Below are 15,759 nucleotides of genomic sequence, written 5' to 3'. Positions count from 1 at the left end.
TTTTTTCCGCCATTTAACCCTTTATTTGAGCAGCTACAGTGGCCAAATTTTGCACATACACACTACTAACATTAGTAGCGTGGAATATGCAAAAAAAAGGGGGATATGAGATGGTTTACTGTATGTAAACCATGTCTCATATCCTGTCGGGTTTGGGAAGGAGAAATGAGAAGCAGGCAATTGAATTACCGGCTTTTCTATAGAACACCGCTGCGTATTTCTCGCAATGCACACGCATGGTCCGTGTGTAATCCGATTTTTTCGCGCACCCATAGACTTGCATTGGCGAGTCTCGGCCGAGATACGCTGACAATCGCAGCCTGCTGCGAGTTCCCTCGGATCCGAAATACGGTGGAGAAAATATCGGATGATGGGAGCTGGAGCATAGATTAACATTGGGCCGAGTGCTATGCGATTTTTTTATCGCATAGCACTCGTCCGTATTACGGTCTAGTGTGACCCCGGCCTAATGTGCACCATCTTGGGTACTGTGCTGGGACTGTTCTATGTGTTATCTGCCTGTTCTGTGGTTCAATAAAGCATTGCCACACTGCTTTACCCTCACGCTGCGTTGTCTGAGCAGCGTTATGCCCACATTAGGAAGAGCAGGTGAATGGCGGGACGATCCCTGATCCATGCGGTTTCTGCCAACCCCGTGTCTCCACAGGGGTTATGCAGAGTGCTGTGGGCAGGGTTATGCAGAGTGCTGTGGGCAGGGTTATGCAGAGTGCTGTGGGCGGGGTTATACAGAGTGCTGTGGGCAGGGTTATGCAGAGTGCTGTGGGCAGGGTTATACAGAGTGCTGTGGGCAGGGTTATGCAGAGGTGGTGGATCTGCAGCAGAGAAAAACGGATTTTATCAAAACTTCAGTAAGTGGCACATCGCTGGAATCAGTGTCTCTTCCCCAACACCATGCTGCTCTGAGATGTGGGAATGAAAACTTGGTAAATAATTTCTTTATATATTAAATTAATTTCACTATATGGTTGTGTAAACATATAATTACCACTGTCCATATTATCGCCAAATATACCGCCATATATATTATCACTATATATACCACCATAGATATTATCACTATATATACACACCACCATATATATTATTGCCATGTAATACCACAATATATAATAAAGCCATATATATTATCGCTATATATATGGCGGTATTATATATTATCACTATATATATATATTATTTATTGTTATAGCGCCATTTATTCCATGGCGCTTTACATGTAAGCAGGGGAATACATAATAAAAACAAGTACAATAATCTTAAACAATACAAGTCATAACTGGTACAGGAGGAGTGAGGACCCTGCCCGCGAAGGCTCACAATCTACAAGGGATGGGTGAGAATACAGTAGGAGAGAGGACCCTGCCCGCGAGGGCTCACAGGCTACAAGGGATGGGTGAGGATACAGTAGGAGAGAGGACCCTGCCCGCGAGGGCTCACAATCTACAAGGGATGGGTGAGGATACAGTAGGAGAGAGGACCCTGCCCGCGAGGGCTCACAATCTACAAGGGATGGGTGAGGATACAGTAGGAGAGAGGACCCTGCCCGCGAGGGCTCACAGGCTACAAGGGATGGGTGAGGATACAGTAGGAGAGAGGACCCTCCCGCGAGGGCTCACAGGCTACAAGGGATGGGTGAGGATACAGTAGGAGAGAGGACCCTGCCCGCGAGGGCTCACAGGCTACAAGGGATGGGTGAGGATACAGGAGGAGAGAGGACCCTGCCCGCGAGGGCTCACAGGCTACAAGGGATGGGTGAGGATACAGTAGGAGAGAGGACCCTGCCCGCGAGGGCTCACAGGCTACAAGGGATGGGTGAGGATACAGTAGGAGAGAGGACCCTGCCCGCGAGGGCTCACAGGCTACAAGGGATGGGTGAGGATACAGGAGGAGAGAGGACCCTGCCCGCGAGGGCTCACAGGCTACAAGGGATGGGTGAGGATACAGGAGGAGAGAGGACCCTGCCTGCGAGGGCTCACAGGCTACAAGGGATGGGTGAGGATACAGTAGGAGAGAGGACCCTGCCCGCGAGGGCTCACAGGCTACAAGGGATGGGTGAGGATACAGGAGGAGAGAGGACCCTGCCTGCGAGGGCTCACAGGCTACAAGGGATGGGTGAGGATACAGTAGGTGAGGGTAGAGCTGGTCATGCAGCGGTTTGGTCGATCGATGGTTACTGCAGGTTGTAAGCTTGTCGGAAGAGGTGGGTCTTCAGGCTCTTTTTGAAGGTTTATATATAACACCATAGATATTATTTCCATATATGAAACTGACATATATGATACTGCCATATATAATACCACCATATACAGTGGGGCAAAAAAGTATTTAGTCAGTCAGCAATAGTGCAAGTTCCACCACTTAAAAAGATGAGAGGCGTCTGTAATTTACATCATAGGTAGACCTCAACTATGGGAGACAAACTGAGACAAAAAAAATCCAGAAAATCACATTGTCTGTTTTTTTATCATTTTATTTGCATATTATGGTGGAAAATAAGTATTTGGTCAGAAACAAAATTTAATCTCAATACTTTGTAATATATCCTTTGTTGGCAATGACAGAGGTCAAACGTTTTCTGTAAGTCTTCACAAGGTTGCCACACACTGTTGTTGGTATGTTGGCCCATTCCTCCATGCAGATCTCCTCTAGAGCAGTGATGTTTTTGGCTTTTCGCTTGGCAACACGGACTTTCAACTCCCTCCAAAGGTTTTCTATAGGGTTGAGATCTGGAGACTGGCTAGGCCACTCCAGGACCTTGAAATGCTTCTTACGAAGCCACTCCTTCGTTGCCCTGGCGGTGTGCTTTGGATCATTGTCATGTTGAAAGACCCAGCCACGTTTCATCTTCAATGCCCTTGCTGATGGAAGGAGGTTTGCACTCAAAATCTCACGATACATGGCCCCATTCATTCTTTCATGTACCCGGATCAGTTGTCCTGGCCCCTTTGCAGAGAAACAGCCCCAAAGCATGATGTTTCCACCACCATGCTTTACAGTAGGTATGGTGTTTGATGGATGCAACTCAGTATTCTTTTTCCTCCAAACACGACAAGTTGTGTTTCTACCAAACAGTTCCAGTTTGGTTTCATCAGACCATAGGACATTCTCCCAAAACTCCTCTGGATCATCCAAATGCTCTCTAGCAAACTTCAGACGGGCCCGGACATGTACTGGCTTAAGCAGTGGGACACGTCTGGCACTGCAGGATCTGAGTCCATGGTGGCGTAGTGTGTTACTTATGGTAGGCCTTGTTACATTGGTCCCAGCTCTCTGCAGTTCATTCACTAGGTCCCCCCGCGTGGTTCTGGGATTTTTGCTCACCGTTCTTGTGATCATTCTGACCCCACGGGGTGGGATTTTGCGTGGAGCCCCAGATCGAGGGAGATTATCAGTGGTCTTGAATGTCTTCCATTTTCTAATTATTGCTCCCACTGTTGATTTCTTCACTCCAAGCTGGTTGGCTATTGCAGATTCAGTCTTCCCAGCCTGGTGCAGGGCTACAATTTTGTTTCTGGTGTCCTTTGACAGCTCTTTGGTCTTCACCATAGTGGAGTTTGGAGTCAGACTGTTTGAGGGTGTGCACAGGTGTCTTTTTATACTGATAACAAGTTTAAACAGGTGCCATTACTACAGGTAATGAGTGGAGGAAAGAGGAGACTCTTAAAGAAGAAGTTACAGGTCTGTGAGAGCCAGAAATCTTGATTGTTTGTTTCTGACCAAATACTTATTTTCCACCATAATATGTAAATAAAATGATAAAAAAACAGACAATGTTATTTTCTGGATTTTTTTGTCTCAGTTTGTCTCCCATAGTTGAGGTCTACCTATGATGTAAATTACAGACGCCTCTCATCTTTTTAAGTGGTGGAACTTGCACTATTGCTGACTGACTAAATACTTTTTTGCCCCACTGTATATTATTGCCATATATAATAGCATCATATATATTTTTGCAATATACGATACCGCCTTATATATTATTGCCATATATAATACCGCCATATATAATACCTGTGGTAAAATATGTATATATATGTGTAACTAGCAGTAGTTGAACATCTGTCCTGAAACTGCAGGCCTCACAGAGGTCACAGCATACATCTCTTGAGAAGGCAGACTACTGTCTCCACTCTCGCCAGGGGGTCGTGCTGGGAGCCAAGAAAAAGGGAAACATTTGACACCTCCTAGCTCTTTGAAGGAAGATGTCAATTACAGCCTGACACCATCTATCTGTGGGAAGCTTTACACAGGGAATCTCAGAGCAAATAATATATTCATGTGGGGGAGCGGCCACGGTCCAATCAAAAACAAGCAATTATGATATTAACCTGAGGGGCTGGTCTAGAAATCTGACCTCCAGAGTAAAGTTATAAATTAGGCCTGTATACATAGAATCGTGTTCACATGTGAGGGCAGCCTAAGATGCTGATGTGTTCCACCAGCTCCATATTCACCCCCCTCAGGGAGCAGAAAGCAGACTACAAAGTTAGACATTTCTGTAAGTTTTCTCCTGTTATTTTATACTGTTTTGCATAGTTGTGTCCTTTTATTATCATATTTTCCTACCTTTTTCTTACTGTAAGCAGTGTACCTTTTTGTATTAAAGCATTAAACTTTAACAAGTTGAACCTTCTAAAAGAGTCCATAGCCTTAAACTGTATGATCTTTATGAATGGTAGACACTGTTAGTAATTTCTTGGACTCATCGCCCGTGTATTCGGTGAGTGGTGGCAGCGTGTATGAGCGGGTGTGTGATTTATGCTCCCATTACAGCATAGGACAGAGGTTGAATGCTGGACTGAGCGAGGGGAGATAGATTAACCCTTGCAGGCACAACCCCGAGTCATGTGTGAGAGCGGGCACGTGACGAATTAGAGACACCACGGAGAGGCATCCGTGACAATACATTACGAAATGTAATTGCCCTTCTCTGCTTATCAAATTAATTAACTGTGACCGACCTGTTCAACCCATCCAGGCCTGTCGGTGTTTTCATTACGGGATTGGTGGGAAGGGGGAAGGCACTGTTTATGACACACAGGTCTCTGCAGTCTATACAGGACGGAGATCAGGTACCGCATATCACACCCTCCAGAATACGACGACTCCTGACAGCCGACAGGGAAAATCTTCTAAAAACAAAGCAACGACACAAAGCGGCTGAAGATCCAGAAATCACTGGGAACATCTGTGGATGAAAAAAATTCAAGTGTCGGAAACGTAATAAAATCTTCAAAACAAAGAATTCCTGGTGGTAAATGAGAGAATGTGAGAGAGGCAGGAACTGCCCAGGATCACCGAGGGCCACGAAGAAACCAGGACAAAGTACCGAAAACAAGGCCTGGCCAATCATGAGAGGGAAGAAACCAGCCAGGTGTGCAGCACAGAGAACAGCAGACACCGAGCGTGAAGAATCTGAACACACAGGAAGGGACGGATCACAGCCACAATGTGGACAGAGGGGCACTGAGGATTAGATACACAGCTCAACAGTACCACACAGGGGGGTTAGATACACAGCTCAACAGTACCACACAGGGGGATTAGCTACACGGCTCAACAGTACCACACGGGAGGATTAGATACACAGCTCAACAGTACCACACGGAAGGATTAGATACACGGCACAACAGTACCACACAGGAGAATTAGATACACGGCCAGAGGCGTAGCTAGGGGTTCAGCTCAGGGGGGCGAACCATCTAAGTGGGCCCCTAACCCTTGATTACAACTATGGTGGCACACTTTAAAGGGAACCTGTCACCCCCAAAATCGACGATGAGCTAAGCCCACCGGCATCAGGGGCTTATCTACAGCATTCTGTAATGCATTCTGTAATGCTGTAGATAAGCCCCCGATGTATCCTGAAAGATGAGAAAAAGAGGTTATATTATACTCACCCAGGGGCGGTCCCGCTACGGTCCGGTCCGATAAGCGTCGTGGTCTGGTCCGGAGCCTCCCATCTTACGATGACGTCCTCTCTGACCTTTCCCATCGCCTGCGCACTGCAGTACTTTGCTCTGCCCTCAACAGAGCAAAGTACTATTGCGCCGCAGCGTGAAGACAAGAAGAGGACGTCATTGTAAGAAGATGGAAGGACCCGGACCACGACGCCCATCAGATCGGACCACAGCGGGGACCGCCCCTGGGTGAGTATAATCTAACCTCTTTTTCTCATCTTTCACGATACATCGGGGGCTTATCTACAGTATTACAGAATGCATTACAGAATGCTGTAGATAAGCCCCTGATGCCGGTGGGCTTAGCTCATCGTCGATTTTGAGGGTAACAGGTTCCCTTTAATCATGGGTATAGGGGAACCTCAGCAGATGATCCTGCTGTAATTGAAAATGTATAATGGCTCCCGCATTAATCCCCACGTTTTATAATGGGCCCCAAATTAGCTCCCATGTGGTGTAATGGCTCCCACTTTATCTCCCTTGGATTCAGGTCTCTGTCCCTTTCTGCGGGCTGCAAATTCCAGAAAATAAAACAGCCAGTAAGTGCATATAGAGTCCATCATATGGGAATAGGTCCCTGAATGCATCCAGGTAACCCCAATAGGAATACTCTTGTCTGGACAAGACCCTAAAGAGGGGAATGGAAAGAAAGAGGGAAGCAGAAGAAAGAGGGGGAGGTAAAATATCACACATGTAAAGAAGAAATTGCTCTCCCCTGTACGTCATCTCTTCTTTTTTCCCTTCTCCCCCTTTGCGGGCCATGTTATTCAGTCTGAGTATACATATGCAGCTAAAGGTGATTGTCTATACGCACCTACTGGCTGTTCCCACTTTTATTCTATTTGGCTCTTTATCATATATATATTTATCCTCAACTTTATGGGGATTTTTATTGTTTATACAAATGGCATGTTCATATTTGTCACCTTGTATGTACTGATATGAGAGGACACAGGCACTGGACTGATAGGACCCTGACCCTGGCTACAGGACGACATTGCAAGAGATAGAGAGACCGAGATGCTGAGAAAGACACAGAGACCACCCTCTGCCCCCCTGGTAGCTGCGCTACTGTACACGGCATAACATTACCATCCAGAGGAGGATTAGATACACAGCGCAACAGTACCACACGGGAGGATTAGATACACAGATCAACAGTACCACACGGGAGGATTAGATACACAGCGCAACAGTACCACACAGGGGAGGATTAGATACACAGATCAACAGTACCACACAGGGGGATTAGATACATGGCCCAACAGTACCACCAAAAGGAGGATTATATACACAGCTCAACAGTAACAAACAGTGGAGGATTGGATACACGGCTCAACAGTACCACACAGGGGAGGATTAGATACACGACTCAACAGTACCACACAGGAGAGGATTGGATACACGGCTCAACAGTTCCACACGGGAGGATTAGATACACGGCTCAACAGTACCACACAGGAGAGGATTGGATACACGGCTCAACAGTACCACACGGGAGGATTGGATACACGGCTCAACAGTTCCACACGGGAGGATTAGATACACAGCTCAACAGTACCACAGGGATTAGATACATGGGTTCAACATTACCACACAGGGTGATTAAAATACAAGGCCCAACAGTACCACCCAAAGGAAAATTAGATACACAGCTCAACAGTACCACACAGGGGAGGATTAGATACACAGCTCAACAGTACCACAGGGATTAGATACATGGGTTCAACATTACCACACAGGGTGATTAAAATACAAGGCCCAACAGTACCACCCAAAGGAAAATTAGATACACAGCTCAACAGTACCACACAAAGGAGGATTAGATACACAGCTCAACAGTACCACACAGGAGGATTAGATACACAGCCCAACATTACCACACAGGGGGATTAGATACACGGCCCAACACTACCACACGGGGATTAGATACACGGCCCAACATTACCACACAGGAGGATTAGATACACGGCTCAACAGTACCACCCAAAGGAGGATTAGATACACAGCTCAACAGTACCACACAGGGGAGGATTAGATACACAGCTCAACAGTACCACACAGGGGAGGATTAGATACACAGCTCAACAGTACCACCCAAAGGAGGATTAAATACACATCTCAACAGTACCACACAGGGGAATTAGATACATGGCCCAACATTACCACACGGGGATTAGATACACGACCCAACATTACCTCAGGGGGATTAGATACACGGCCCAAGAGTACCCCCCAAAGGAGGATTAGATACAGCACAACAGTACCACATGGGAGGATTAGATACACGGCTCAACAGTACCAAACAGGGATTAGATACACGGCTCAACAGTACCACACAGGGTAAGATTAGATACACGGCTCAACTTTACAACTCAGGGGGATTAGATACACGTCCCAACAGTACCACCCAAAGGAGGATTAGATACACGGCTCAACAGTACCACTCAGGGGGATTAGATACACGGCCCAACAGTACCACCCAAAGAAGGATTAGAAACATGGCCCAACATTAAGACACAGGGGGATTAGATACACAGCTCAGCAGACAGTATCACAAAGGACAGGATTAGATACACGACTCGGGAGTCAGCATCACACAGGATAGGATTAGATACATGGCTCAGCAGACAGTATCACACAGGAGAGAATTAGATACACAGATCAGCAGTCAGTATCACACAGGAGAGGATTAGATACACGGCTCAGCAGTCAGTATCACACAGGAGAGAATTGGATACACGGCTCAGCAGAAAGTATCACAGGATAGGATTAGATACACGGCTCAGCAGACAGTATCACAAAGGAGAGGATTAGATACATGGCTCAGCAGACAGTATCACACAATATAGGATTAGATACGCGGCTCAGCAGACAGTATCACAAAGGAGAGGATTAGATACGCGGCTCAGCAGATAATCACAAAGGAGAGGATTAGATACACGGCTCAGCAGACAGTATCACAGGAGAGGATTAGATACATGGCTCAGCAATCAGCATCACACAGGATAGGATCAGATACATGGCTCAGCAGACAGTATCACAGGAGAGAATTAGATACACGGCTCAGCAGACAGTATCACAGGAGAGGATTAGATACACGGCTCAGCAGTCAGTATCACACAGGGTAGGATCAGATACATGGCTCAGCAGACAGTATCACAGGAGAGAATTAGATACACAGATCAGCAGTCAGTATCACACAGGAGAGGATTAGATATATGGCTCAGCAGTCAGTATCACACAGGAGAGGATTAGATACACGGCTCAGCAGACAGTATCACACAGGATAGGATTAGATACACGGCTCAGCAGACAGTATCACACAGGATAGGATTAGATACGTGGCTCAGCAGACAGTATCACAAAGGAGAGGATTAGACACGCGGCTCAGCAGACAGTATCACAGGAGAGGATTAGACACACGGCTCAGCAATCAGCATCACACAGGATAGGATCAGATACATGGCTCAGCAGACAGTATCACAGGAGAGAATTAGATACACAGCTCAGCAGACAGTATCACAGGAGAGGATTAGATACACGGCTCAGCAGTCAGTATCACACGGTAGGATCAGATACATGGCTCAGCAGACAGTATCACAGGAGAGAATTAGATACACAGATCAGCAGTCAGTATCACACAGGAGAGGATTAGATACATGGCTCAGGAGACAGGATCACAGGATAGGATTAGATACACGGCTCAGCAGACAGTATCACAGGAGAGGATTAGATACACGGCTCAGCAGTGAGTATCACACAGGAGAAGATTAGATACACGGCTCAGCAGTCAGTATCACACAGGATAGGATTAGATACACGGCTCAGCAGACAGTATCACACAGGAGAGGATTAGATACATGGCTCTGCAGACAGTATCACACAGGAAAGGATTAGATGCACGGCTCAGCAGTCAGTATCACACAGGATAGGATTAGATACACGGCTCAGCAGTCAGTATCGCACAGGAGAGGATTAGATACACGGCTCAGCAGTCAGTATCACACAGGATAGGATTAGATACACGGCTCAGCAGTCAGTATCACACAGGATAGGATTAGATACACGGCTCAGCAGTCAGTATCACACAGGATAGGATTAGATACACGGCTCAGCAGACAGTATCACACAGGAGAGGATTAGATACACGGCTCAGCAGACAGTATCACACAGGAGAGGATTAGATACACGGCTCAGCAGTCAGTATCACACAGGAGAGGATTAGATACACGGCTCAGCAGACAGTATCACACAGGAGAGGATTAGATACACAGCTCAGCAGACAGTATCACACAGAAGAGGATTAGATACACGGCTCAGCAGACAGTATCACACAGAAGAGCATTAGATACACGGCTCAGCAGACAGTATCACACAGGATAGGATTAGATACACAGCTCAGCAGACAGTATCACACAGTAAAGGATTAGATACACGGCTCAGCAGTCAGTATCACACAGGAGAGCATTAGATACACGGCTCAGCAGTCAGTATCACACAGGAGAGGATTAGATACATGGCTCAGCAGACAGTATCACACAGGATAGGATTAGATACACAGCTCAGCAGTCAGTATCACACAGGAGAGGATTAGATACACGGCTCAGCAGACAGTATCACACAGGATAGGATTAGATACACGGCTCAGCAGACAGTATCACACAGAAGAGCATTAGATACACGGCTCAGCAGACAGTATCACACAGGATAGGATTAGATACACAGCTCAGCAGACAGTATCACACAGTAAAGGATTAGATACACGGCTCAGCAGTCAGTATCACACAGGAGAGCATTAGATACACGGCTCAGCAGTCAGTATCACACAGGAGAGGATTAGATACATGGCTCAGCAGAAAGTATCACAAAGGAGAGGATTAGATACACGGCCCAGCAGTCAGTATCACACAGGATAGGATTAGATACACAGCTCAGCAGACAGTATCACACAGGAGAGGATTAGATACACGGCTCAGCAGATAGTATCACAGAAGAGGATTATATACACGGCTCAGCAGTATCACACAGGAGAAGATTGGATACACGGCTCAGCAGTCAGTATCACACAGGATAGGATTAGATACACGGCTCAGCAGTCAGTATCGCACAGGAGAGGATTAGATACATGGCTCAGCAGACAGTATCACACAGGAGAGGATTAGATACATGGCTCTGCAGACAGTATCACACAGGTAAGGAATAGATACACGGCTCAGCAGTCAGTATCACACAGGATAGGATTAGATACACGGCTCAGCAGTCAGTATCACACAGGATAGGATTAGATACACGGCTCAGCAGACAGTATCACACAGGAGAGGATTAGATACACGGCTCAGCAGACAGTATCACACAGGAGAGGATTAGGTACACGGCTCAGCAGTCAGTATGACACAGGATAGGATTAGATACACAGCTCAGCAATCAGTATCACACAGGAGAAATTTAGATACACGGCTCAGCAGACAGTATCACACCGGAGAGGATTAGATACACGGCTCAGCAGTCAGTATCACACAGGATAGGATTAGATACACAGCTCAGCAGACAGTATCACACTGGAGAGGATTAGATACACAGATCAGCAGTCAGTATCACACAGTAAAGGATTAGATACACGGCTCAGCAGTCAGTATCACACAGGAGAGGATTAGATACACGGCTCAGCAGACAGTATCACACAGGATAGGATTAGATACACAGCTCAGCAGTCAGTATCACACAGGAGAGGATTAGATACACGGCTCAGCAGACAGTATCACACAGGAGAGGATTAGATACACGGCTCAGCAGTCAGTATCACACAGTAAAGGATTAGATACACGGCTCAGCAGTCAGTATCACACAGGATAGGATTAGATACACGGCTCAGCAGTCAGTATCACATAGGACAGGATTAGAAACATGGCTCAGCAGACAGTATCACACAGGATAGGATTAGATACACGGCTCAGCAGTCAGTATCACACAGGAGAGGATTAGATACACGGCTCAGCAGACAGTATCACACGGGAGAGGATTAGATACACGGCTCAGCAGTCCATATCACGCAGGAGAGGATTAGATACAAGGCTCAGCAGTCAGTATCACACAGGATAGGATTAAATACACGGCTCAGCAGTCAGTATCACACAGGATAGGATTAGATACACGGCTCAGCAGACAGTATCACACAGGAGAGGATTAGATACACGGCTCAGCAGACAGTATCACAGGAGAGGATTAGATACACGGCTCAGCAGTCAATATCACACAGGAGAGGATTAGATACACGGCTCAGCAGTCAGTATCACACAGGATAGGATTAGATACACGGCTCAGCAGTCTGTATCACACAGAAGAGGATTAGATACAAGGCTCAGAAGAAAGTATCACAAAGGAGAGGATTAGATACACGGCCCAGCAGTCAGTATCACACTGGAGAGGATTAGATACACGACTCAGCAGACAGTATCACACTGGAGAGGATTAGATACACGGCTCAGCAGTCAGTATCACACAGGATAGGATTAGATACACGGCTCAGCAGACAGTATCACACAGGAGAGGATTAGATACACGGCTCAGCAGTCAGTATGACACAGGATAGGATTAGATACACAGCTCAGCAATCAGTATCACACAGGAGAAATTTAGATACACGGCTCAGCAGACAGTATCACACCGGAGAGGATTAGATACACGGCTCAGCAGTCAGTATCACAGGATAGGATTAGATACACAGCTCAGCAGACAGTATCACACTGGAGAGGATGAGATACACGGCTCAGCAGTCAGTATCACACAGGAGAGGATTAGGTACACGGCGCAGCAGTCAGTATCACACAGGATTGGATTAGATACACGGCTCAGCAGTGAGTATCACACAGGAGAGGATTAGATACACGGCTCAGCAGACAGTATCACACAGGAGAGGATTAGATACACGGCTCAGCAGACAGTATCACACAGGAGAGGATTAGATACACAGCCCAACAGTATCACACAGAGGAGGATTAGATACATGTCTATGCTTGGTGGGGGTTAGGATTGTGAGTTAACATGTAGTTTTGGCCTGGTTACCCCGCTGCTGACATTGTATGGCTCATTATTAATATCGGATGTATAGAGAGTCCGATACTCCATACTTTCTTCCGTACTGTCCGCTCTCTCATTGTACGGTCACCGTGGCGAGCTGTACCGGGTGTCATTTCTTCTTTGATCCCCTTCAGACCCTAATAAGCCATTTCCTGTCTCTCTGTGGTGCCATACACATCGTCCTCAGTCACCTGGACACAATTGCTCTGCTTCATATCTGTGTAGCGGCCATGTTACATTAAGACATCCACCATTGTCTCCTCAAGACACCTGACAGAACAAATAAGGGGCGGAGATGCGAGGGGCCCCGGGGACCTCAGGGGTTTGCAATGTTTTCTGTCGCAGCATCTGTGAATTTTAATTCTGTGATTTGAAATAAAGCTTTGAAGATTTTATTCAGCCGCCGACACTTGGATTTTTCTTCATAATTTCCCCCGGGTCAGTGATTCTCTATGGAGCAGCAGCGCCATACTGAAAACACTGCACCTATCGGATCAGTGGCCCGCACTATAACACTGCAGCGCCGGGGTCCTGGGGTCAAATCCAACCAATAACAACATGTGCCGGGAATCTGCATGATTCCCCCCATGCTGAGGACGGAAGACAGTGACATCTGTGCAGCGCTGCGCTATGTGATGGCGACATACATAAGAAATCTACACGTTTCTACATTGCATTTTATAAGTCACCGACAGAATCACAAAAATAACAAAGAAAAATGCAGAAAATATGAGGAAAAGCCCCGACAAATGCAGGGGAACCCCCATCAGACGGAGTACAACCCCCAACAAACTGCCCCCTCAGAGACACAGACTCTGCAGAGACCCCCGTCACCCCTCTGTAGGGAGCAGAGACCCCCGTCACCCTTCTGTAGGGAGCAGACATCCCCGTCACCCCTCTGTAGGGAGTAGAGACCCCCGTCACCCCTCTGAAGGGAGCAGACATCCCCGTCACCCCTCTGTAGGGAGCAGAGACCCCCGTCACCCCTCTGTAAGGAGCAGAGACCCCCGTCACCCTCTGCAGGGAGCAGAGATCCCCGTCACCCCTCTGTAGGGAGCAGAGACCCCCGTCACTCCTCTGTAGGGAGCAGAGACCCCCGTCCCCCTCTGTAGGGAGCAGACACCCCCGTAACCCCTCTGTAGGGAGCAGAGACCCCGTCACCTGTAGGGAGCAGAGACCCCCGTCACCCCTCTGTAGGGAGCAGAGACCCCCGTCACCCTTCTGTAGGGAGCAGAGCCCCCCGTCACCCCTGTAGGGAGCAGAGACCCCCGTCACCCCTGTAGGGAGCAGAGACCCCCGTCACCCCTCTGTAGGGAGCAGAGACCCCCGTCACCCCTCTGTAGGGAGCAGAGACCCCCGTCACCCTTCTGTAGGGAGCAGAGACCCCCGTCACCCCTGTAGGGAGCAGAGACCCCCGTCACCTCCTGTAGGGAGCAGAGACCCCCGTCACCCCTCTGTAGGGAGCAGAGACCCCCGTCACCCCTCTGTAGGGAGCAGAGACCCCCCATCACCCCTCTGTAGGGAGCAGACACCCCCGTCACCCCTCTGTAGGGAGCAGACATCCCCGTCACCCCTCTGTAGGCAGCAGAGACCCCCGTCACCCCTCTGAAGGGAGCAGACATCCCCGTCACCCCTCTGTAGGGAGCAGAGACCCCCGTCACCTTCTGCAGGGAGCAGATACCCCCCCGTCACCCCTCTGTAGGGAGCAGAGATCCCCGTCACCCCTCTGTAGGGAGCAGAGACCCCCGTCACTCCTCTGTAGGGAGCAGAGACCCCCGTCCCCCTCTGTAGGGAGCAGACACCCCCGTAACCCCTCTGTAGGGAGCAGAGACCCCCGTCACCCCTTTGTAAGGAGCAGACACCCCCGTCACCCCTCTTGAGGGAGCAGACACCCCCGTCACCCCTCTGTAGGGAGCAGAGACCAAGTCACTCCTCTGTAGGGAGCAGACACCCCCGTCACCCCTCTGTATGGAGCAGAGACCCCCGTTACCCCTCTGTAGGGAGCAGAGACCTCCGTCACCCCTCTGTAGGGAGCAGAGACCCCGTCACCCCTCTGTAGGGAGCAGAGACCCCCGTCACCCCTCTGTAGGGAGCAGAGACCCCCGTCACCCCTCTGTAGGGAGCAGAGACCCCCGTCACCCCTCTGTAGAGAGCAGAGACCCCGTCACCCCTCTGTAGGGAGCAGAGACCCCGTCACCCCTCTGTAGAGAGCAGAGACCCCCATCACCTGTCTGCAGGCAGTGGCTAGGAGCCATGGTCATCAGCAGCAGGCATAGCGGTGGCAGCGGCCGTGGCGTCCTCATCCTGGCTCCGCTCACAGTGTCGGCAGCAGAGTCCGGCTCCTCGCTGGGTACAATGGACCCCACAGGTCGCTGCCGTTTGCAGGATGAGCCTCTTTGTTCCCTGGTTTTGTGTTTCATCGTATCCACGACAACCACAAGTGTGAGAGGGGTGTGAGGGTGAGCGGCCCACCCAACACAGCCTGTCCGTCACTAGTGACACCGTCATCCTACAGCGTGTGACTGCTACCCGGACCCCGAACACGTCACCGCGCTAACACCGAACTGTACAGGACTTCAGCGCTCTAACACCGAACAGTACAGGACGTCACCGCGCTAACCCCGAACCGTACAGGATGTCACCGCGCTAACCCCGAACCGTACAGGATGTCACCGCGCTAACCCTGAACCGTACAGGA

At 48.7% G+C, this 15,759-nt stretch overlaps 1 protein-coding gene across 2 annotated transcripts in view; it reads right to left on the bottom strand.

Moving 5' to 3' along the window:
• Positions 1 to 15,510, bottom strand: part of LDLRAD2 (low density lipoprotein receptor class A domain containing 2) — a 34,834-nt gene extending 19,324 nt beyond the window's left edge. The window contains exon 1 of one of the 2 annotated variants that reach the window (XM_077260482.1): positions 15,289 to 15,510. In XM_077260482.1, coding sequence (XP_077116597.1) covers positions 15,289 to 15,481 — 193 coding nt within the window. In that variant the 5' untranslated portion in view covers positions 15,482 to 15,510. Of the gene's footprint in view, positions 1 to 4,982; positions 5,778 to 15,288 lie in introns of those variants that run through there. The other variant, XM_077260484.1, reaches the window with a different exon arrangement.
• Positions 15,511 to 15,759: the final 249 nt, after the last annotated feature.

The sequence above is a fragment of the Ranitomeya variabilis genome, chromosome 4 (genome assembly GCF_051348905.1).
Source record: "Ranitomeya variabilis isolate aRanVar5 chromosome 4, aRanVar5.hap1, whole genome shotgun sequence".
NCBI lineage: Eukaryota > Metazoa > Chordata > Amphibia > Anura > Dendrobatidae > Ranitomeya > Ranitomeya variabilis.
Note: the sequence above shows the minus strand (reverse complement) of the source record. Positions and strands in the feature narration are given on the sequence as shown.